Genomic DNA, 25,046 nt, shown 5'->3' on the forward strand with positions numbered 1-25,046 from the left:
TCTCATCCAATTTCATGAACCTCCTGAATTTTGTCCAGAACGCCTTCCAGGGATTTTTCTAATTTAGTTAAATACAGCTTTAAGTAAATGAATGCAAAGACCTGGTGATGCAGAAGATAAGTAAAAGGGGACCGGGGAGGTGGGAGAAGAACTTGACACTTCTGATGGCTCCTTCTGCTACGACCAGTAGTTTGGTACCCATCAGAGAGGGCAATGGCACCCCACTCCAGTACTCTTTCCTGGAAAATCCCATGGACGGAGGAGCCTGGTAGGCTGCAGTCCATGGGGTCGCTAAGAGTCGGACACGACTGAGCGACTTCACTTTCACTTTTCACTTTCATGCATTGGAGAAGGAAATGGCAACCCACTCCAGTGTTCTTGCCTGGACAATCCCAGGGACGGGGGAGCCTGGTGGGCTGCCGTCTATGGGGTCGCAGAGAGTTGGACACGCCTGATGCAACTTAGCAGCAGCAGCAGACCCTAAACAGGAGGCTTCTCTGATGGCGCAAGTGGTAAAGAACCTGCCTGCCAATGCAGGCGACTAGGCTGCGATCCCTGGATTGGGAAGATCCCCTAGGGAAGGAACCGGCAACCCACTACAGTATTCTTGGCCGGAAAATCCCATGGACAGAGGAGCCTGGTAGGCTACAGTCCATGGGGCTGCAAAGAGTCAGACACGACTGAGGGGCTGAACATACACACCTGACACTGAACAGTCTGCGTGCTGCAGTTACTAGTAAATGTGAGAAAGTCTTAAGTAGTTTCACCCTCCTTTGAATCTAAGGGGAGAGGATCCTTTGTTTATAAATATATTAATGATTAATTAATAATTATTACTTTCATACAGACTCGGGCTGTCTCCAGCATCAGGCAGGCCTCAGTGGACAGCCTGCCTGGGAAGTTCCATGGGGATTAGGGAGGCAGCCTGTGGCTTTGCTAAGTGGGTTACATTACCAGGGGTTAAGGATAGAAACTTTATCCAGAAAAAAATGAAACATGGACATACTTTATTCAGCAAAATTTCCTTAAAATTTTTTTTAAATTGAAATACAGTTGATTTACAATGTTGTGTTAACTAGTGCTGTATAGCACAGTGATTCAGTTATACAGTTATATATACACATACACTGTTGTTTGTATGCTTTCCCATTCTGGTTTATTGTAGGATATTGAGTATGATTCTCTGTGCTGCACAGTAGAACCTTGTTGTTTATCCTTCAGCAGGATTTCTGTGAAAACTCTGAACAGCCTCCTGTAGTCATACTTCCTCTGTTAAGTTTGGAATGGGGAAGAGTTTAGCAATAGCATTAGTCATCAGAATTTTACCACCCTGTATTTAAGGGCTTGTCTTTTTTTTTTTAAGTATAAAAATGTAATATAAGCTATGAGTTTGACTTAATTGATCTGGGGCTTAGTGGTTTCAGGTGGGTAGTGAATGAATAGGCTCTAAGTTTTTAAGCTTCCCTAGGTAAGAAATTATCTTTTCTTCCTGAAGTGGCCATTATTAAACTGATGGATGATTGATATGAACATGTTTCAGTGCAAGTATTTGCTGGATGCTTTCTGGGGTTTAGGTACAGATGACACTTCGGTTATCCCACCACTGGTGACATCTCATGGTTATGGATCTAGGATCTCTTTTTGTTTAAATCTCACAGATTCCAGTAGAAGGTAGGTCATATCTCTTCCTGTGGGTGAGAGGTTGGGGCGCAGGTAGGTTAATCTTTGCCACATGGTCATGAAAGGTCACGGTTCTGCAATGAAAGTGAAATAAAGGTTGAAGTCACACCACAGATGCTGTGTTCCTCATCCTCCACTGGCTGACGAAGCTGTTCTGGAAGCTCCGTTTCCAAGATGGTTCACAGTCGATCCCTGTTAGTATCACTTACCATTTTCACTACTTTTCCATGAAAATCATCCTGAACTCTGTCAGGCACTCCTCTGCCTTGCTGACATAAGCTGGCGTGTTGGTGATAAGCTGAGGTCATCATTAAGAAAACAGGTTTTCCACAGACTTTCTGCAGCAAAGTGGTTACCATGCTCATAACTGCCATTGGCTACAGAGCTGAGACTTGTCCTGGCTGTCTTTAATGTGTTCCTTAAAAAAAATTGCTTATTTATTTGGCTGTGCTGGGTCTTACTTGCAGCACGCGGGACCTTTGATCTTCACTGCGACATGTGAGCTCTTTTAGTTGACTGGTGTGGGATCTAGTTCACCAACCAGAGATTGAACACAGGCCACCTGCGTTGGGAATGCAGAGTCTAAGCCACTGGACCACCAGGGAAGTCTCTGTATTCCCTTTTCCCCCTGTATTCTCAGCGATAAAGAATCTGCCTGCAGTACAGGGGGTCTAAAAGGGTCCATGGGTCAGGAAGATCTCCTGGAGGAGGAAGTGGCAACCTCCCCAGTATTCTTGCCTGGGAAATCCCATGGACAGAGGAGCCTGGCAAGGCTACAGTCTATGTGGTCACAAAAAATTGGACTTAACTGAGCATGCCTGCATATATCCCTTTGTGATACTCTTTTCCTCATTGTTGCCTACATGTCTGCTTTCAGTCTTCCTTTCTTGTGAATTTTTGAAGGTTAAGAAACCAAACAATATAATTTTCCTGTAATGGCAAGTGCGGGCTCTGGGTCATCTGAATAAATGCAGGCATTTGATGACATCCGTGTGAGATGTTCAGAGTTTTGTTTTGGTGTATTTACTCTCTGGGACTAAAATGTTCATGTTGCTGATATATGACTCACTTCAAAATACATGATGCCCACCCCCCATCTCTTCATTTCACTGCTCATCTACAAAATGTAAGTCTGATGGATACTTTAAAATATTAAATCTACTGAATGATTTTCTGAATTTCATTATATTTTTTCTTTTCCATTATGGTTTATCACAGGATATTGAATATGATTTTTCATTCTATACAATAAGACCTTGCTGTTTATTCATCCTATATATAATAGTTTGCATCTGCTAATCCCAAAATCCCAAACCATCCCTCTCCTGCTCCGCTTCTCCCTTGACAACTACAACCCCTGAAATAATTTTTATTTGAAAATATAATAAAACCCATTTAAGATTTTTTTTTCCCTGAACATTTAAAAAGTATTCTTTGCCTTTTGCTGGGTTTTCTCCTCTGGGTGTGGAAGTAATTCTGCGTAATGAAAAGGTTTAAAGATGCTCTCTACAATGCTCTCCAAAAGAACTGCCTCTCTGGCAGTTAACTCCCACGGGGGTTAAGGAGCTTTCTAAGCCCTCACAGTAATAGTTAGTTTTAAAGTATCTGACCCGTCTGTGAGCCAGGTGGGAGTTCAGCTCCCTGGAAGACCACTTAAGGCAGCAGTGCAGCTCTTGAAAGAAGTTTTGTGAAAGCCAAGCCCCACGCTGGAAAGAACAAAGCTTCCGGAAGAGCTCAGTTGCCGTCCTGGAAAGACATCCTGTGATTCTTGAAATGGGCGTGGATGCGCCACTCTTCCTGTCGTCTAATCACATCTCCATCTTAGTTCTCTGTTGCCTGCAGGTTAATCCTGCTAACATTTGCACAGTGAATAAAGCCAATTACAAGTACTCCTCCATCTTCCAAGATAAGGATGATCATTCTTTGCATTTGTGTTGCTTTAAGATGTCCCAGTGATGGTCCAGTTGGAGTTCTTAATCTATCCTGACAGTTATCCCAGAGTTACATTAGTCAATCTTTTCTTCAGTGCATCTCTACCACCAAATGATTTGCGTATATCTCTGACATACACTGGGGGTTCCCCAGTGGCTCAGTGGCAAAGAATCCACCTGCAATGCAGGAGACTTAGGAGATGAGGGTTCGATCCCTGGGTCAGGAAGATCCCCTCGAGGAGGAAAGGGCAATCTACTCCAGTATTCTTGCCTGAAAAATCCCACGGACAGAGGAGCCTGGTGGGCTACAGTCCATGGGGTGGCAAAGAGTCAGACATGATTGAACACAATCTTGTACCTACTGTATGTCAGATAATATGCAAGACTGGGGTATAGAAGTACAACATTTACTATTTTGCTTTTAGTCAGGGAAAATTCAATTGATAGCATGATATAGCGTCTCTGTTCTACATCATTTGGGTTCAGGATTATACTGGACAGCATCAGCTTGTCAGCCTCTCAGCATCCTTTCAGATGTAAACTCCTTTGAATGTAACTCACAATGTCCATTTTGTCTTTCGCCGCTTGTCGTTGCCCTCGCTTGTTCTGCTCTCATTGGTCTCCTCTTCTTCACACGTGCCCTGTGTGCCACAAAAAATTATATGTTTGTTCACGTATATTCATGTTTCTTTGTAAGTCTATCCATGGTCTCTTTCTCCATCTAGATTAAGAGCAATATCTTGTCTAAGTGATTCACAAAATAATATTGGCCAAATGAAGGGAAAATTAGTCTTGAATCAAAATACCTGAGATACTCAATACTTTTAACTCTTGTATCTCCTTCCTTCTCATTACCAGCAGACACAAATGAATTCTTTGTACAATAATGAATGTTAGGAATGATTCTTATGGTGATTCTTTTTTGGATGAACTGTTTAAAGGTTTAATTAATTTGACTGTGTGACATGCGGGATTTCCTACCCCTGACCAGGTGTCAAACCCATGCTTCCTGCTTTGGGAGTGTGGTGTCTTAACCACTGGACCTCCAGGGAAGCCCTTCATGGTGACTCTGGACAGAACACATGAACGGGGGGCTCCTTTTGAGAAGAAGACAGAGTTTTCTAAGCATCCTTGTACCTCTGATGCATCATGACTGTGTCTGACCCCCAGGTCTTTTAGCTCTTTTAGCAGATAATGTTTGTCTCTAGGGTTGTGTAAGCTAAGGAAATTGGACATCTGCTTTGAATAATTTGACCTCAAATCACATTTTTAACTAAAACCACATGGGTGTTATTATATCATTTTATTGCATTAGGAAGCAACCAGAATAAACAATATCCTCTGGGCTTCTGAAGAGATGCAGGGGCTGATCTAATTGTTTAGATGATATTAAATGTCTTATTTAAAATTCATATTTTCCAGTGAACCCTGGTAGTTTTTAAAGAAATAGATTTCATTTTCATCTCTTTATTTTGGTCACTACCTCTTGTTTACTTCAGGAAAAGTAACTAATTTTGTCTCAATACTGCCCTCTTAAACGTGGTGGGTTTTAATTTTTGCTTTTCAATAAGAGAATACCTCATATGATTTTAGAATCGACTTATTTTTAAGAGTTATAACTCAAAGTTGAAGTTGATCCTAATAGCTTCTAGTACATTTTGGTTTCCCTAATTTTAATTTTTTCCAAAGAGCATATGCCACACATATTTCATTATTTTACTCAGAGATGTGCTATGAAATCTTGATTATATGTTGAGTTAAAACATTAGCCCTAGAATCAGACCTTGGGAAGATTTTTAACCCCTCTGAATATGAATTAATATAATATTCCCCCACCCATGGGTTATTGAGAAGATCAAATAAAAGAATGGATATAAAGTTTTTAGCAGGACTTCCTTGGTGGCCCAGTGGATAAGAATCTGCCTGCCAATGCAGGCAACACAGGTTCAATCCCTGGTGCAGGAAGATCCCACTTGCTTTGGGCCAGCTATGCCTGAGAGCTGCAGCTACTTGAAACCTGCATGCCCTGGAGCCTGTACTCCACAACAAGAGAAGCCACTGCAATGAGAAGCCCGTGTACTGCAGCTAAAGAGTTGCCGCTGCTTGTTGCAGCTAGAGAAAGCCAGCATGGCAACAAAGACCTAGCACAGACAAAAATAAATAAATAAAAAGGAAACTGCCTTAAAAAAATAAAGTGTGTAACAGAGTGAGTGGCACATTGCAAGTACTCAGTAAATACTCAGTAACATCAACAGCAGTTGTTGTTTAGTCACTGAATCATGTCTAACTCTGTTGCAATCCCATGGACTGTAGCCCACCAGGATCCTCTATCCATGGGATTTCCCATGCAAGAATACTGGAGTGGGTTGCCATTTCCTTCTCCAGGGGATCTTCCCGACCCAAGGATCAAACCTGCGTCCCCTACATTGCAGGCAGATTCTTTACCACTGAGCCACTGGGGAAGCTGAATACCACCAACAGCAACAGCAGTAATAACATGCAGAGGAAGCCATGGTGAGTGTCTGTGTTTGGAACAGAGACAGCCAAGAGGCAGCTTCCTCTGGGCTCAGACCCACTGTCTCTTTAGCCAACCCACTCTTCCCTGAAGTAATTGGGCCGTTCTGTGCAAACCACTGGCCATTATCCTTAATAAATAAAAAATTACTCTTTTCATGTCTGGAGCAGTTGTTTAGTATTTTTATTTCATAAATCAAAACACTGAAAACTTAGAAATGCATCTACGTTTTGGCAGCCTGATTTGAAGGGCTCTATTCCCCACAGTGTGTTCACATGGATTCTATTGGAATCAACATGGTAGCAACAGCAGACTGGGTCCATGTGTCTGTATTGGCCTCAAGAGTTATCCATGTTATATTATTGGCTAAGAACAAAACAAACTCCAAAGGAACATGTCACATTATTAATCTTTAAAAAACATAGGAAAAGGCTGAAAAATACATCATATATGTGAATATATGTTTGTATGTGTATAAACAAAGATTTTGAAGGAAATACACATTTTATTGGGATAAGTTTGTGGCTGTTTGAGTGAGAAGGAGTTAATTTTCCTTTGAAATCTTTTATTTTCAACTTTTTATAATGAAATATATTAATTCTATTATTTTAAAAAATTAAAGGAAAAAGTTAAAGCACAGAGAAAGAAAGATCTGGGTCTCTATAAAAGAAAAGAGTCTGCAAGGATGTTTAAAATTTGGTTATCCATTTCTTTGCAAATTTATAGATTTTTTCCTGAGCTTTTCCCAAGTACACAGTTGTTTCTCCTGTAAGGAGATCAATTCAGCATCAAGTGAGTACATTTTGAAAGGAGCTTAATAACAATGAATAATTTAAATTGGTTAGAATTTAAGCTATATTCAATTGACTTAAAAGGAAAAATAAAATATGCTAGAGACAGGGGAAAAAAAGAAACCTCTTCAGAACTTCATGAAAAATGAGAGAGGCATTTTAAAATCTTAGGTCTTAATAGAATTGTAAAAATTTATACTGTATTCTAAAGGAAAGAGCAACTAAAAGCTAAGTAGTGGAACTCGTATAAAAATAATTTTCTACCCAGCCAAGCTCAGTGATAGAATAATATATCTGAATTTATTTCTAGCTCACCTACCTAATAAACTAAATCAAGATGTGGTGAGTTGAAGTATTTTAATTAAACTACAGTTCCTACAGGTTGAAAATGCTGAGAGAGAAAATCACAGTCGGACACTGACTGAGCACGCATATTTACTCATGTATCTGAAAATTTGTAAACACAACTCACAGCTTTGGCAATCACCATTAATTATTATAGAATTTTACCCTTTCAATAAAAAATGTACATTTTCAATAAATATGTATAATTCCATGGATTTGGTAAAATTTCAACTCAGAAATTTCATTCCAAGTTACATTCAGAATGATTAGGCACGTTTGAAGATTAGTGTTGGACATTGGAAAGAATCTGAATGCCGAACCTGGTGAGTATTTCTAACCTTGTTAAGCTGAAAGCATGAGAGTATAGTCCATATAATCACATGGTCATTGAGACATATGACAACAGGAGGGCCAGGAATTACCTTGAAGTAGGAATTTGGCTATTCCATCTCCCTAAGCCACCTCATGCTAAGAGTTGACTCATTGGAAAAGACCCTGATGCTGGGAGGGATTGGGGGCAGGAGGAGAAGGGGACAACAGAAGATGAGATGGCTGGATGGCATCACCAACTCGATGGACGTGAGTTTGAGTGAACTCTGGGAGTTGGTGATGGACAGGGAGGCCTGGCATGCTGCGATTCACGGGGTCGCAAAGAGTCAGACACGACTGAGCAACTGAACTGAACTGAACTGAACTGAAGCTAAAACCAAATACATTTGGGTAAAAACCAGGGCCCAGGCCAATCTTTAGTTAAGTACCTACTCTGTATCAGGCACTCCTCTGAGAAGCCTTCTAAGTGAATTCCCTCATTGAATCAATTCACTAAACAACCTCTTTGAGATGAGCACAATTTTATCCCCATTTCCTAGGTTAGGAAACTGAGGCAGAGTGGAGTGAGCTAACTCGATCATGACTTCCAACAAGTGGCCAAGTCAGGATCCAGATTCAGGCCGTCTGGCCGCAGACCCCCAGCCTTGCCCACCGAGGTCGAGGTGCTCCTGTGTCCTGTCCTGCACCAGAAGGAATCCTTCGCCTACCCTGGTCCACACAGCCCTCAGAACCTCTTTCAAACTGGGCACTCTTATCTCTGGATGGGTCTACTCAGGATTCTCCCCAGCTTGCTCAGATGGGTATGGTCTTTACGATAGAAATGCAGGAGTCATCACCGCGCTTCCTTCCTGAGTGTGGGCAGGAGCTTTGCCAGAACCTTACAAATGTGTGGGTTTGAAATTTTTACGTATTTAAGAAATTTACTCATATTTTAAAGTATCCCCAATATGTGCTTTAATTTTCGTGGTGAGGATGAATGTTTTCCCAGGCATCTCTTCTCTAATTGTATTTCTGCTGATACAAACTGCCTTTTCATATCGATTGCTAATCAATATGAAATTATTGATATGAAATAAAGACTTCAGTATCTTTATGCTTTTTCTGATTAATTAATCCAACAGATTCCTTAAAATTCTAGACTGTTTTGATCAACTTATAAATTTGACGTTGTATCACCAGTGTGATGCAGAGACCAGGTTAATTTCCTCTACTGATTAACCTTGTTAAGTTTTTTTTTGTTTTTGTTTTAATTAATTTATTTATTACTTTTCGGCTGTACTGGGTCTTCCTTGCTGCTCCAACTTTTCTCTAGTTGTGTTGAGTGGGGTTTACCCTTTGTTGCAGTGCGTGGGCTTCTCATTGTGGTGGCTTCTCTTGCGGAGCACAGGCTCAGTGGTTGTGGTCCATGTCTTAGTTGCTTCGCAGCATGTGAGATCTTCCTGGACCAGAGATTGAACTCGTGTCTCTTGCGTTGGCATAGCAATTCTTTACCACGGAGCCACCAGGGAAGCCCCCACCCCTAGTTACGTTTTAATCATTCCTCCTTTCTGCTCTCTGATCCCAGAGGAATCCTACCTCAGCTGTGTCTTCTGACCCCAGGAAGGCTAATGAAACATCTTACGCAAAATCATTTGTTTCCTCTTCAGGAGTATGGGGAGCTCCCTGTTGGGGATGTTAATAGAACCCTTGGAGTTCTTTGGAGGACTATTTTTTATGACAGGGTAGCTCCTTGAGCTGAAAATGTCAAAGATGATGCACTGTAAAAAATATTTCAGTTTTGTTTACATTTCATATAGAAGTTTACTGTGTAATATCTTTTTAAAATCTTTTTTTGCTATTTATTTATTTTTTTGTTGGGAACGTCTTCTTAAAGCAAGACATAATTTAGCTGGTAGACAGTCTATCACTGGATACACATGTGAAAAAAAATCATCTCTAAATTAACAGTAATTTAGGGAAAAATAAGCAGTAACTTACATTGTGATGGCTTGTGTCATTCTGAGACTTAGAACAAAAGTGAAGTTGTTTCTAAAGCTGTCAACTGATAAAAAGCCTGACTTATGGGAAATTAAGCAGCCTTTTGAGAACATCATAACCAGCTACCTGTCACTTTCCTACCCTAGTACCTGGGGCTCACTTCCTGAGATACAGCCATTAGAGTCATCAGATGGTTAAAGTGTTGTGTTTACTCTGCATTTGTTCTTTACTTATAAATTATAAATCACACACCTAGTATTTTCCAGATAAGTCATTAGAGCAGTGTGTCTAGATGCCACACCGTAAGTGACTTCTCACTGTCATACTTTTTATGAGAGGAGAGATGTTACTTCTCTAAATGAACCCACGGAGTTTCTTCCCTTTTCCAGAAACTCTTCTTTGTCTCTCATATGATAATTGTGTCTCAAAACTCATTTTATATCTGCATCTCCATTCCTTCCCTGCAAATAGCTGCATCAACACCATTTTTTGTAGATTCCATATATATGCATTAATATACTAAATTTGTTTTTCTCTTTATGACTCTGTATATTAAATAACAGGCTCTAGGTTCATCTGCCTCACTAGAAATGACTAAAGTTTGTTCTTTTTCAAGGCTGAGTAATATTCCATTGTATATATGTACCACATCTTCTTTGTCCAGTCTTCTACTGATGAACATGTACATTGCTTCCAATACACTCTTGTTCATGTATGGCCTATATCATAATGAAAAGGAAAAAGGAAAAAGCTCTTTTTAAAAAATGAGCTTCTGGTTGATAGTTCTAGGTTCTAAACCTACAACTTTTACAGCTACTTCATGCTGTGGCTCTGTAAATATTTTGGTAAACTTAATGGATCTGATCTGCTAATTTGTGAATTTTTTTGTTTCTGTGCTCAATACAAAATATTTAAAATATGATAGACATCTTAGCTGTAAGACTCTTGCTGGAAGAATTGGTCCAAGTTTTGTTTTTTCAAGTTCTCAAAGTGCTTAGTACATAATGTGTGCTCAGATGCCTCTTGCCATGGCTAAAAGTGCCTAGTTAAAGTGACTTAATATTTGGTCACCTCAGTATTTTTATGAGTAATAAAGATAAAAATACCTATTCAATTATGCTGTGAATCACTAAATTAACAATTGCATTATCTTTGAGGCATTTAGTTTAAATGTCCTGAAGCAACTGTTTTATACCCATTTTATATGTGAGCTGTGCTTTTTTTTAAAATTTTTTTTGAAGTACAGTTGATTTATAATGTTTCAGGTGTACAGCAAAGTGATTGAGTTATACATATACATGTATTCTTTTTCAGATTCTTTCCTATTGTGGGTTATTACAAGATATTGACTATAATTCTCTGTGCTATGTATATAGTAGATCTTGGTTGATTATTTTATATTAATATATAGGAGTGTATATCTGTTAATTCTACTTTATCCCTCCATTCTTTCCCCTTCATTAACCTTAAATTTGTTTTCTAGTCTGTGAATCTATGTCTGTTTTGTAAATAAGTTCATTTATATCATTTTTTTAGGTTCTATATATAAGTGATATCCATATGATTTTTGTCTTTCTTTGTCTAATTTATTTCCCTCAGTATGATAATCTCTTGGTCCATTCCTGTTGCTGCAAATGGTATTATTTCATTCTTTTTATGGCTGAATAATATTCCATTATGGTAAAGAATCTGCCTGCCAGCGCAGGAGTCTCTGGAGCGTGGGTTCAGGGATCCATCCCTGGGTCGGGAAGATCTCCTGGAGGAGGAAATAGCAGCCCACTCCAGTATTCTTGCCTAGGAAATCCCATGGTCAGAGGAGCCTGATGGGCTGCAGTCTGTGGTGTCGCAAAGAATCAGACAGGACTTAGTGAATGGGCATGTATGCACACAGTATGCCATTATATAGATAGAATGTCCCCCACTTCTTTATCCATTCACCTGTAAATGGACATTTAGGTTGCCTCCCTGTCCTGACTATTGTAAATAGCTGAGCTGTGCTTATTGTTAATTTCATAACACTTAGGTTGATGTGAAATTCCCTTGAGGAGCACAGACTGCCTTTTACTGGCCACCATGACTTGCAAGGAGGCCAGGTCACGTGAGTCCCCAGTTTCCCTCCTGCTGAGGGCACGTCCTAGACTCTATAGGAGGGAAGAGATCGTGCAGTTGGAGAGTGTGCTTGAGCCTCCTTGTGGGCTGCTGTTGCTCCTCTGCCATCTTACTGTATTTTCACCAGCATTTTAGGAGAGTGGCAAAAATCAGTGCAAGTCACAGATGTTCTTCCTGCTCAGTAATTATTGAGAATTCATCAGAAAGGCAAGAAGAGAGAGGGCAAAAATAGAAAGGGAGAGAGGACATTTGGATGAAGGGAGAATTTTTTTGTTAGAAGTTTTCTTCTCTAGTGGTTGCAAAACACGTATTTCATAGGTGTGCTCGGGTGACGTTTTTGAGAGACGCACAAAAGAGCCTGTGCCCCAGGAAGGAGGCTTGACAGCTGGTCTGCAGGACAGGAGAGTGGTTGTGGCGAGAGCAGTTTCATCAGGCTGAAATGGGTGCTAATAAGTGTTTCTACAGTGCTCGTGGCACCTCCCCGCAGCGGTTTTGTTCTCTTTGAGATTTGCTCCTGAGTTCATTTATTTCTCTGCAGGCTTCACTTTCCCTATTTCACAAGGTTTCCCATCAGAAAAGACATATTCTTTAGGACCATTTTAGTACCGGCTGAGGGAGACGGGGGAGGGATGTAGTATTTTGTTGTTTAAAGGATGAGATCAAATTCAGAATTACAAATTGACAAGAAAAGGCTTTCTTAACTGAGCAGGCAGAGCTCAGTTTTAGATTGTCTCAGGGGGCTATTTCCGTAAGGCCTTAAAAGCAGTCATGGGATCTGAAATCCATGTGGGTTATGTCCATGACTTATTCATGTTGCAAGATGAAATTGGGTAGAATAGGAAATTTGAGTATAATGACCAGACACATGCTGTAGGGCAGCATACATGTGTGATGCTGTGAGCGCGCGCACACACACACACACACACACATTCAGACACACATATAGTCAACACAAAACTCATGAAAAAGGGCGTCATATCAACTTAAAAAAAATGGTCACAACCCAAAAGTTGAGAGTTGTATTTTATTTGGTGGGAATTTTTAAGACTTCAAGCATGAGAGACAGCATCTCAAGTAATGTGGCGAGAACTCTGAGGAGGAGGCGAGGGGAGGAGCCAGGTTATATAGAAGGTTTGCAACAAAGGGCAGGTAGTCTGAACATCAAAAGAGTATTACAAATTAAGGAAAACTAGACATCCCAAGTTAAGGAATTTAGCACTTTTCTATGTATGGGAAGATGCAAGAGTCGGGGCTGGCTGAACTCATTGCTTTTATAGGCATCTCAGCTATTCTGCGTCAATATCCTGTGTTTTCACATCCTGAGCTCCTTTGGGGCTTACTGTAGGGAGTGGCTGAAGCCTGATGACTGCTAGATCGCAGGTATTGTTCTCTTTCCTGGATGCCCTTAGGCTCACACTGGAAGGCTGCAATCACTGATGACTGTGACATCCTTGTTTACTGATATGGCGGGAAATAGTCCATCTCTCAAGTTCATCAGATGCTGCTTCTCTGTCAGCAAAGGTTTTGAATAGCACACTCTTCCTAACACATTCGTCCTGTGCACCAAGTTTCTCGAATTTTGCAGAAGAATCCCTGCAGTTTCCTCAGTCTTTAAAAATCTAGAGCCTGGAACACCAGCGCAGATTTTAATGATGGGGTAGAAGGGAGTAACTAATTATATGTCGTTATTGCCTCCGTCACCAACAATGATGGAAGATAGACTAATCAAACGCATGTGCCAATGGGTATGATTAAGCTAAATATAATTCACCCAAAGAGTTGAGAATACGAACATCACATGTTCTCATAACAAGAGTTTTCCATTTCAGAGAAACCAAAATAATGATTCTTAAAGACCTGCCGAGCTGCCTGGTGAGACAGCCCCTTTTGAAGCTAACTCCATTCCGTAGAGATCTTTCTTTCCATTTGCTCTGCAATGTTATACTCTCTCATTTCTGTACTTGTGACTTAAGGGTGTTTTTTTATTTGAACACAAACAGAATTTTGATGTTAATTTGAATCCTGATTTCTTTTATTTATTTGCCCAGGTTGGGTATTTTTGTAAGGTAAAAGATTGTCGTAAGGACATACTGACAAAGGGGATCCAATGACTCTTTGAAAATGCATTTTATCACAGTCCAAACATTGAAGTAGACATTGAAAATTAAATATTCAACCATATAGGGGCATTGTTAAAAAAAGACTTAATAGTCTAGTATGTGAATGCTTTGAAGTCCTTAACATCAGTTTGTGAGTTGACTTTACTTCTATAATAGGCAGGTGATACATTCAGACAATTAAAAGGCACCTGTTCCTCTGACCTGCCATCCCTTTAGGCACAACTGGGACTTTACTCCAGGAGTCCAGAGTTGCTAGAAGATGCTAAACATAAATGTTCACACTTTCTTCTGCACACTCACCATGTAACACTAGTGCAGGAAGTACTAGTGTCAGCTGAAGTGTCGTCTTCTAAACTTGATGGGCTTCCCTGGTGGCTCAGCAGTAAAGAATCTGCCTGTAATGCAGGAGACCCTGGTTCGATTCCTGGGTCGGGAAGATCCCTTGGAGGAAGAAATGGCTACCCTCTCCAGTATTCCTGCCAGAAGAATCCCATCAACAGAGGAACCCAGTGGGATATAGTCCATGGGGTTGCAAAGAGTTGGACACGGCTTAACGACTCAACAACAGACTTGAAGCCACATCATAATTCCTCATGACCACATACAGAAGTAAAGGTTTCCTTCCCAAAGCTTAAACGTAGGGGCAAGATTGATTGAGTTGAAGATTTTCTAAAATTTCAGTAATAATGTTCCTCTCCTTTGAAGAAAGGGAACTTAAACGTTACCATTTTAGGTGAAAAATGATAGCACCTGTTGGGTTTTGGACATGCAGGTGGAAATATGTCCAGCTAAATGCTGAGGACTTGAAGACGATTTAGAGAAGCCTGGCATTAGAAGGTCTAAAGTACACAATAAACGTGATGATAATTGTCAGTAATTCTTGGGCTTGTGTTATATGGCAAACACTGTCCAAAGTGCCTTTATATGTGTTAATCGTTATTTGTGAGGCCTATGTAGATGTAGCAGTTGAGCGACTCTGGAGGAAGAAAATAGGGAGTTCTCAGCAGACTGCACCCCAGGGAACAGGTACTCAATAAAGAGAGACTTTTTCTTTTAAAATTAGTATTAGACACATGTATACCTGTGGTGGATTCATTTTGATATTTGGCAAAACTAATACAATTATGTAAAGTTTAAAAATAAAATAAAAAAAATTAAAAAAAATTAGTATTAGAGAAAGAGAAATACCATGTGATGTCACTTGTATGTGAAATCTAAAAAATACAACTAGCGAGTGTAATAAAAAAAAGCAGATGGAGAGAAGGAAGAACAGATGGAGAGAACAAACTGGTGTTACCATTAAGGAGAGAAAAAGGTTAAGGGCAGGACTTCCCATGTGGTCCAGTGGTTAAAGCTCCATGCTTCCAATGCAGGAGTCATAGGTTCAAGCCCTGGTTGGGGAACTAAGATCCAACTTTGCCTATAGACAAAGGCAAAAATAAATAGTTTAAATTTTTTAAAAAAAGAAAAGGAAGAAGAGGCAATACTGGGTAGGGGATTGAGGTATAAATTCTTAGATATAAAGTAAGCTAAAAGGTTATGTTGTACTACATGAGGAATATAGCTAGTATTTTACAATATCTATAAATGAAGTGAAACATTTAAAACTGTGAATCAGTCTATGGTACACCTGTAATTTATATGACACTGTACAGCAGCTGTACTTCAATAAAAAGAATAAGAAGTGTGGACAAGCTACTCGGGTAGTTTCTGGACTGTTTAGAGGTGGAAGACCTTTGCCTGTGACCGTGGGGACAGTCTAGACCCAGCTGCTTCCAGAGGGTGGAAGGAAGTTAGGAAGGAAGATGGTCCAGGTCGAGCAGGAGCTTAGACCAACGTCACACACCTGTCCTTGGAAACCCTCGGCCTAACTGCACAAAACTGCACGCCAAAACTGCTAGATCTTGTAAGAAAAACAGCGCTGACCATTCAAATCTATGCATCTTTGTATAACCAATGGCAACAGTTTGTTGTTGTTGTCCAGTTGCTAAGTCATGTCTGATTCTTTGTGACCCTATAGACTATAGCCCACCAGGCTTCTCTGTCCACGGGATTCTCCAAGCAGGAATACTAGAGTGGGTTGCCATTTCCTTCTCCAGCGGATCTTTCCAAACCAGGGGTCAAACCCGCATCTCCTTAGCTCTAGAATCCATCCTTTGCCCTGTGCTGAGGACTCTCTCATCCTCTTCCTCACTAGAGGGGGCCCAGTGAGTCACTCCTTTCAGCTGGAGACCGATTTATGCCAACTGAAACATAGGATCTCGGGCTTGTCTGAACTCAGGAGGGGAGCAGAACCTTTGCAGCTTCTTCATCTAGGCTCGCAGTTTCCCAGGCAGCTTAACAGAATAGAAAGAGGAATAGCTCCAAAGAACCACCGAACTTCATGTTGCTTTTGACCCTAAGTGAAGATATTTCTGCAGGAGTTTTAGCTTTGTCGAATGGGCATCACGTTGCCCTTTACTGAAGAGAAAAATTGCCCTTGATCACTCTAAAACCTTCAGTTCAGTTCAGTCACTCAGTCGTGTCGGACTCTTTGCAACCCCATGAATCGCAGCACGCCGGGCCTCCCTGTCCATCACCAACTCCCGGAGTTCACCCAGACTCATGTCCATCGAGTCAGTGATGCCATCCAGCCATCTGCACTTGAGCTGAAGGGACTCTGCTGTTCTATAGATGTCACGCCCCTGTTCGCTAATCCTATTAGCTAATTTGCATTGCAGCAACATGCCATGTAACATGACATTCTGGCTCAAAAAGGGAAAAAAGGAGAAAGTATACAAGTCAGGAGGACTTCCCTGGTGGCTCAGAAGGTGAAGAATCTGCCTGCAATGCAGGAGACCCAGGTTCAATCCCTGGGTCAGGCAGATCCCCTGGAGAAGGGAATGGCAACCCACTCCAGTATTTTTGCCTGGAGAATTCCGAGTACAGAGAGGCCTGGAGGTCTGCAGTCCATGGGGTCACAAAGAGTAGGACACGACTATAGTGACTCAACACGCACATGCAAGTCAGGATCATTTCAGTATTTGCAGTTCATCACACCTGAATTTCATCTTGACCTCAAGATAAACATATTTCTATACTTTAGACCACTTAAGAAGCTGACAGAGCATTCTGTGCTGGACTGATGCTGAATGGAGTCAGTATTGAAGGACAGGCTGTGTAGCGGGGAAAATAGTGTCTTAGGGAACTCCAGTGATTCCTGAACAACTATAATAGGAAGTTACCCAGTTTATCCGAACCTATGTAAAGAGACCCTTCATCTACGCATCCAGATTCAACCTCCCCAGATACAGGAGACCTTGCCCTTGGATGCGCATCAACACGTTTACTACCTCTGGTCACCACATGTAAGTGATGGAAACACTCCAAGAAATAATATTCTTTTTTTTTGTATGTTTTGTTTTGTGCATTTTCTTTATATATTTTTAATATATTTATATATTTTTTAATTTTTCTTTACTTTTGGCTGCACTGGGTCTTAGTTGATGCATGCAGGCTTCCTCTAGTTGCGCTGAGTGGGCTTCTCGTGTTGTAGAGCATAGGCTCTAGGGTGAGTGCCCTTGAGTAGTTATTGCTCCACAGCATGTGGAATCTTCTTGGACACAGGATTTAACCTCTATCCTCTGCATTGGCAGGGGAATTCTTTAGCACTGGACCACCAAGGAAGTCCAGAAATAATATTCTTGACAATGTGATGATACTAAAGGTTTTGGTGTTTCAGAGTCAGCTTCAAGTCTATGTCACACCTTGTCCTCATCAGTGGGAACATTCGACATTGTAACTATGTTGCCAATGCCACAGCCCCAAATGACAGAATGTGGAATCAATTTTCTTATTTTACTAAAAGCAACAAAGTACAGTTTTTAAGTCTTGTTGTAAATACCGTAGCCAGCTATAAGTTTGTGATGGAGTTGGTCAACCCTGCATCTCTTGAAGAGATCCCCCCCAATTTTGTAGAATATAGCTAACCCCAATCATTTCAGTCACATTCTCTTCCACACATTCAGTATCTCTGTCCCCATCTCTTTCTTAAACCACGTTTGCTGTTCTTCCTTATTACTGAAATATATGTTCCCTAACCCCTCCCTTGTGGCTTGGCTTTCATATTTCCAGGTACATAACATTCATCTCTTGAAAAATTGCTGTATTTTCAAATAGCGCTTGTAATTTTCCTTCACTGTCGTGAAGGGATTTGTTTTCTCCATATGTGCTCGCATGGCACAGGAGGAAACCTGGGGTTATTGGAGTGTAGCGAGATGAGTAATGGGATGGAAACTCAGAGGCTTTAAGTTCGGGGTTTGCCACTGACTCATCCTTAAGCCTGGATAAGATGCTTCCTGGTCTCTCTGTGATGCAGTTCCTGTTTTTCTTGAATGGCATTAGCAAGAGCTCATCTCAGAAAGAGGTCTTGAGAGGTAACAACTAGATGCAAACATTCTGTAATATTGATCCCTTAATAATAGCCTATAAATTTTTAAAGGATATATCTACATTTTTTTTTAGTTCTCCTAATAATTCTCTGAGAAAGGTAGTCTCATTTTGCTGTTTTTCTGTTTAAGAAACCACAGCATGTAGATGAGAGAAAAATTCTGCACCTTTTCTAGGATTGTGTATGTATGTTTATAGATATATGTGAGCGTTTACTAAAATATATTGGATTGGCCAAAAAGTTGTTCAGGTTTTTCTATAAGATGTAATGGAAAAGCCCAAACAAACTTTCCGGCCAACTCTATACCCACAAGCATTCATACATGTAAACTGAAAATTATGGTTCACAGTGATGGAAATTTTTAAAGGAACAGTCAACCGAGGGTAATAGTCGTTTTCCACAGTGGAAACGTCCAACCACCCTGAGCAGTATTTTTTTTTCACTTTGATTCTCCAAATTTACTTGTTCTTCTCTCTGAGAATTTCAATACATTTTTCCCTCTCTGCTAAAGAAGACTTGTGATGACCAGTTTTCCCTTTTATCTTAAAAGATTTTATCTTACACATTGTGATATATAAAATTCCTATCATTATTATAGTTGCCATTTCTTGAACCTTTCAAGTGACCTTTCCTAAGATCAGGGTGCCTGGGAAGCTTGCGTCAGTATGGAAACTCCTGGTCACTCATGGTGGGTTAGTGCCCTGGATGAGAAGATAAAAGGAGTTACAGAGACTTCTGTGAATGACCATCCTCCCAGGGCACAACCGCTGACCAGACTTCATCACGCTCCCCACCTCTGGTCAAGAAGCCAGTTGTGGCAGCAGCGGGGGAGGAGCAGTGGTGCTGAACCGCAAGAAAATCATCCCGTATTGACGACAAAGAACATCATCACGTCTATACAGTTTCTAAGGTTCCTCAAACCAGACCGGCCTGTTCCCTTTCTGTAGATTATATGGAAATCTTAGTGATGACTCAGTGGTGGTACCATGATAGAATCGTGCTGTCTAGACATGATGGAGAAATTCAAAATCCGCACAGCCGGATATGGCAGCACCTGGCCCCACGTGGCTGTTGAGTGCTTGAAGCATGGGTCGTGTGGCTGAGGACCTAAACTTTCAATGTTATAGAATTTTTTTTTTTTATCCAGGTGCTGACTGTTTTTTTTAAAATATAAATTTATTTATTTTAATTGGAGGCTAATTTCTTTACAATATTGTATTGGTTTTGCCATACATCAACATGAATCCGCCATGGGTGTACACGTGTTCCCCATCCTGAACCCCCCTCCTACCTCCCTCCCCATACCATCCTTCTGGGTCATCCCAGTGCACCAGCCCCGAGCATCCTGTATCATGCATCACACCTGGGCTGGCAATTCATTTCATATATGATATTATACATGTTTTTTGATTTATCTTTTTGAAATTGAAGTACAGTCAATTTGCAGTGACTCTTGAGAGTCCCTTGGACTGCAAGGAGATCCAACCAGTCCATTCTGAAGGAGATCAGCCCTGGGATTTCTTTGCAAGGAATGATGCTAAAGCTGAAACTCCAGTACTTTGGCCACCTCATGCGAAGAGTTGACTCATTGGAAAAGACTCTGATGCTGGGAGGGATTGGGGGCAGGAGGAGAAGGGGACGACAGAGAATGAGATGGCTGGATGGCATCACTGACTTGATGGACGTGAGTCTGCGTGAACTCCAGGAGTTGGTGATGGACAGGGAGGCCTGGCGTGCTGCGATTCATGGGGTCACAAAGAGCTGGACACGACTGAGCGACTGAACTGAACTGAACTGAACTGAATGTTGTGTTACAGAGAAGGCAATGGCACCCCACTCCAGTACTCTTGCCTGGAAAATCCCATGGATGGAGGAGCCTGGTAGGCCGCAGTCCATGGGGTTGCAAAGAGTCAGATACGACTAAGCGACTTCACTTTCACTTTTCACTTTCATGCATTGGAGAAGGAAACGGCAACCCACTCCCGTGTTCTTGCCTGGAGAATCCCAGGGACGGGGAAGCCTGGTGAGCTGCCATCTATGGGGTCACACAGAGTTGGACACGACTGAAGTGACTTAGCACAGCAGCAATGTTGTGTTAATTTCTGTTGTATAGCAAAGAAAATCAGATATATATACATATATATATACACATTCTTTTTTACATTTTTCCCATTATGATTTATCTCAGGATATTTAATACCATTCCCTATGATATACAGTAGTACCTTGTTATCCATTCTATATGTAATACTTTGCATGTACCAACCCCAAGCTCCCACATATTCCTTCCCTGTTGTTCGGTCGCTAAGTTGTGTCTGACTCTTTGCAACCCCATGAACTGCAGCATGCCAGGCTTCCCTGTCCTTCACTATCTCCCAGAGTTTGCTCAAACTAATGTCCATTGAATCCATTCCTTCCCCACATTATCCAGCAATTTGACTCCTGGGCATATATCTGGACAAAACTATAATTCAAAAAGATACACACACCCTTATGTTTATAGCAGCACTATTCACAATAGCCAAGACATAAATGTCCATTGACAGATGAATAGATAAAGCAGATGTGATATGTACAGACACACACACAATGTAATAATACTCAGTCGTAGAGCAAAATAATGCCATTTGCAGGAACATGAATGCAACTAGAGATTATCATACTAAGTGAAGTATGTCAGAGAGAGAAAGACAAGTATCATATAATATCACTTATATATGGAATCTAAAATATGACTCAACATTACAGATTTTTAATTAATTTCTTAAAAAAACTACATATGGCTAGTGACCATCAGATTGAACAGTGCAGAGAAAACCATGCATGTTCCTCAGGAGACTAATCACAGTGACTTTGCCATCCACTCATCTTGAGAACACTTTGGGGGTAAAAAGAGGTGAAAGAGAGAGGACTTTGAAAGCCAAGGTCAAGTGTGTAGAATTGCAGTGTTGACCCATGGACATGATGATGGCTTCTCAGAAATGACCAGCAAGTAGTTTTTCATATTGTGCCCCTCCTTTGATTTTTTTTTTTTTTTTTTTTTGCAGGCTCCTTCATGTTGGTGAACACGTCTGGGAGACCTGAGGGACAGAGAGCCCACCTCCTCCTACCTCAGCTGAAGGAGAATGACACCCACTGCATTGACTTTCACTACTTTGTGTCTAGCAAGAGTAATTCTGCCCCTGGGTCACTCAATGTCTACGTGAAGGTCAATAATGGGCCTTTGGGGAGCCCTATCTGGAATATATCTGGAGACCCTAACCGTACATGGAACAGGGCAGAACTGGCCATCAGTACCTTCTGGCCTAACTTTTATCAGGTATGCCCTTTATTTTTCATTTCCTGTTTTGTAATATCCTCTAACTTCTGAAAATATAAATCATTTTTCTATTAGTCTAATTGGAGAATGGGTAAGAAGCGTTGGTATTTTTAGACTGAGGTAAAGACAGTTTGTGCTCTTGGATAGGGAATATATTAAAGCTTTTTTGTACATTACCTTGAGAAATGAGTAAAAAGCTAAAAAGTTAAACTTGTTTTGTATATATCAAGTTAAGAAAATAGAAAGTCATCTGCAGCAGGGCAGGAAGTACTGTTTGTAAGGATGTTTAACTTTCTGTGTTGTGTGTGTGTGTTCAGTGTTCAATTGTGTCCGACTCTTTGCGACCCCATGGACTGTAGCCCACCAGGCTCTTCTATCCATGGCATTCTCCAGGCATGAATATGGGAGTGGGTTGCCATTTCCTCCTTCAGGGGATATTCCCGGACCATGGATTGAACCCACTTCTCCTGCATCTTCTGCCTTGGCAGGTGGATTCTTTACCACTGCGCCACCTGGGAAGCCAGCAGTACACATGTAAATTGCTAAAATCCTTTCAGGGTGCACTTGGGCAATACATTTTAGAAGTGTTAAAAAATTAGATAAGTCTAATTTTAGCAATCTACTATTAGGAATTCATCTTAAGGAAATAATGAAGACCGGTTGCAACTAATTAGCTACAAGGATATTCATGGCGGTGTGTTTACAATAATGAAAAATCATAGACAGTATTACATTTCTAACAATAGAGGATGAGTTAATGTATGCCACCTCAATACAAAAAGTCATTTTGCAACCATTAAGAGTAACATTATAAAAGATCATTTAGTAATATATATAAGCTTATGTTCTTAAGTGGATTAAACTGGTATAAAATCATAAAGCATCATTTTGGATTCAATTTTAAATTAAATACATGTGTATTAATACATAAATATGTATATATAATTGGCCTTCCCTGTTGGCTTAGATGGTAAAAGAATCCGCCTGCAGTTCAGGAGAGCCAGGTTTGATCCCTGGGTCAGGAAGATTCCCTGGAGAAAGGAATTTCAACCCACTCCAGTATTCTTGCCTGAAAACTCCCATGGGCAAAGGAACCTGGCGGGCTACAGTCCATGGGGTCACAAGGGTCAGACACCACTGAGTGACTAACACTTTCACTTTTCACATACATAATTAAACTATATGGTGAAATAAATAAATGAAAAAGTGGTATAGCCCCAGCTAGTGACTTAAGTTTTTCTTTCCTTCAGATGTCATATCCTAAATTTTGCACAATGCCCATGTGCTATTTTTATGTATAAAACAAAAAAGAGTAAACAGTAATTTTTCCTCCAGAGGAAAAATGCTCTACTTACTGCATATCCTTCTTTTTTATAAATGTATTGATAACCTGTCAGGGGCATAATTAAAAAGTATGGCCTTTAGGACAAAGTTTCTTCTTTTGTTGGATTAAAATGGAAGCAAAGGAAGTGGGTTTGGCTAAGGTAGGTGTCAGAAGGGTCTATGTGATGGATGAAGCTAAGGGGCTGAGTGTTTTGAGAAACTGCTTTTGAGGGAGACCTTTGTACAGCAGCACTCGTGGTTAAGAACCCGCTTGCCAGTGCAGGAGACAGCAGGAGACATGCGTTCATTCCCTAGGTCGGGACAGTCCCTCAGAGCAGGAAATGGCAACCCATGCCAGTATTGCCTGGAAAATCCCATAAACAGAGGAAGCTGGTGGGCTCCGGTCCATGGGGTTGCACAGCTGACTGAGCACACACGCCAAATCTCACAGTAGAGAAGGCCCAGCAGGTGCCCATCTGGAACCTGCATGAGAGCCTTCCTTGGTCTGCTTGGCCTCTAGACAAGATCAGAAGGAGCATCCTGCTTATCTCTGCCCTAATCTTCTTCCTTCCCCACCCAGAACTTCTAAGACTCAACTCTTACGGGACCCTCCGCAGCTGCCAGAGCCCAGCACATGGGTTTAGTTTTGACACTGGCTACATTCCAGTGTCTAGATCCCAGTGCCACAGTTAAGCGTTGGAATGCTACAACTAAGGATCTCAAATGCTGCAACAAAGACCCAACAAAACAGAATAAATATTTTTAAAAAAATAAATAAAGGAAGTGACACCTTTTTGAGACCCTTTCTCACTGACCAGGGACTCTGCTTCCCCCAGACACTCCCATTATTTAGGCTACAAGATATTAATACATGATAAAGATCTAGCAAATTAATGTGGAGTGACCATATGCTTAAAATACTACATATTAAAATACTTTATATTCATATAGTACTTTATTTCCATAAGAGGCTCTTGACACTTTTGAAGGTAGTTTTGATCTCATGAGTTAAGATTGGTGAAGGAAGTCATTTAATGAATTTCATTTTATACTGTTATGATTTCACATTATAATATTTCTTCAAAATGGGTAGCATCGTCATCTAGTAAAAGAACACGTGCTTTGCATCAGATAGAACTGGATTTGGATATGAAATTGGTTTTAAGTTTGGGCAACTTAAACTTATGAGCCTTCCTACTTACAGGACTAAGTGTAAAGACAGGGCGAGGCGGGAAGAGGAAGGCAAAGCACAATTTGGATGTTCTCATCTCACAATAAATGGTGGTAATTTATGGAGAGTCAGATTTGTGGAAAACAGAAAAAAGGAGAAGTGGATAATAGTTGATGCTTTCTCCTGCTCAGTCACTCCTTAAATGTGTTTGGTGCCGTGGCAGAAAGTGTGCAATGAAAACAGTTTCTGGGAACAAATCATTCATTGAAACACTGAAAGGGAAGAACCCAGGGCTTTGCCACCAGAACATTATAGCAAGGTAGCCCTGGCGCTGCCATCATGGTGCTCTGCCTACCCCTGGGGGCAGGTGCGCTGGGCAGGGGAGGGCAGGAATGGGGGTGCTGTGCTGAGCACCTCCTGTCTCTCCTGTCTCTGATCCTCCCTTACTTCTGTCAACAATGTCTGTTTCTCCCGTATCTTTGGCTGCAAGATCCTGAGTCAGTTCTCATCTCGGTCAGAATCTGAGTCTTATAAGTTGTTGGGTTTGGGAAGGTTTTCAGTGCAACTGAACACCACTGGCCTGTGTATTTCGGATAAATATAGTCTGTTCTCTTGGGCATCCCTTTGTTTTTATAACCTGTCTGCTCACGTGATCTTTATTAGAATGTGTAGCATTTCAAACTATTTCTTGGCAGAGGGGAGTGTTCTTGCCACAAAGTCATTAGTGGAGCTTTTATATTTATGGGAAAATAGTATTCTGCAGGTACCCATCACGATGATGATTTGCATGGAACACAGGGACTTGCAGGTTAATTACTGTTCATTAACACACAGACCGTCAAGGGTATGGAGCTTGAAAGTGAGAGTGAAGTCTCTCAGTCTTGTCCGATTCTTTGTGACCCCATGGACTTTAGCCCGCCAGGCTCCTCCATCCATGGACTTTTCCAGGCAAGAGTACTGGAGTGGGTTGCCATTTGATTACCATGTACTTAATTCCTCAATTAGT

General features: G+C 41.0%; 1 protein-coding gene across 7 annotated transcripts in view; it reads left to right on the forward strand.

Moving 5' to 3' along the window:
* PTPRM (protein tyrosine phosphatase receptor type M) overlaps positions 1 to 25,046 on the forward strand; it is a 661,836-nt gene that overhangs the window by 226,589 nt on the left and 410,201 nt on the right. For all 7 annotated transcript variants that reach the window (XM_055559596.1, XM_055559598.1, XM_055559597.1 and 4 more), the window contains exon 3: positions 21,275 to 21,546. In XM_055559596.1, the coding sequence (XP_055415571.1) occupies positions 21,275 to 21,546 (272 nt within the window). The remainder of the gene's footprint in view (positions 1 to 21,274; positions 21,547 to 25,046) is intronic.

This window comes from Bubalus kerabau, chromosome 21, assembly GCF_029407905.1.
Source record: "Bubalus kerabau isolate K-KA32 ecotype Philippines breed swamp buffalo chromosome 21, PCC_UOA_SB_1v2, whole genome shotgun sequence".
Classification (NCBI taxonomy): Eukaryota; Metazoa; Chordata; class Mammalia; order Artiodactyla; family Bovidae; genus Bubalus; species Bubalus kerabau.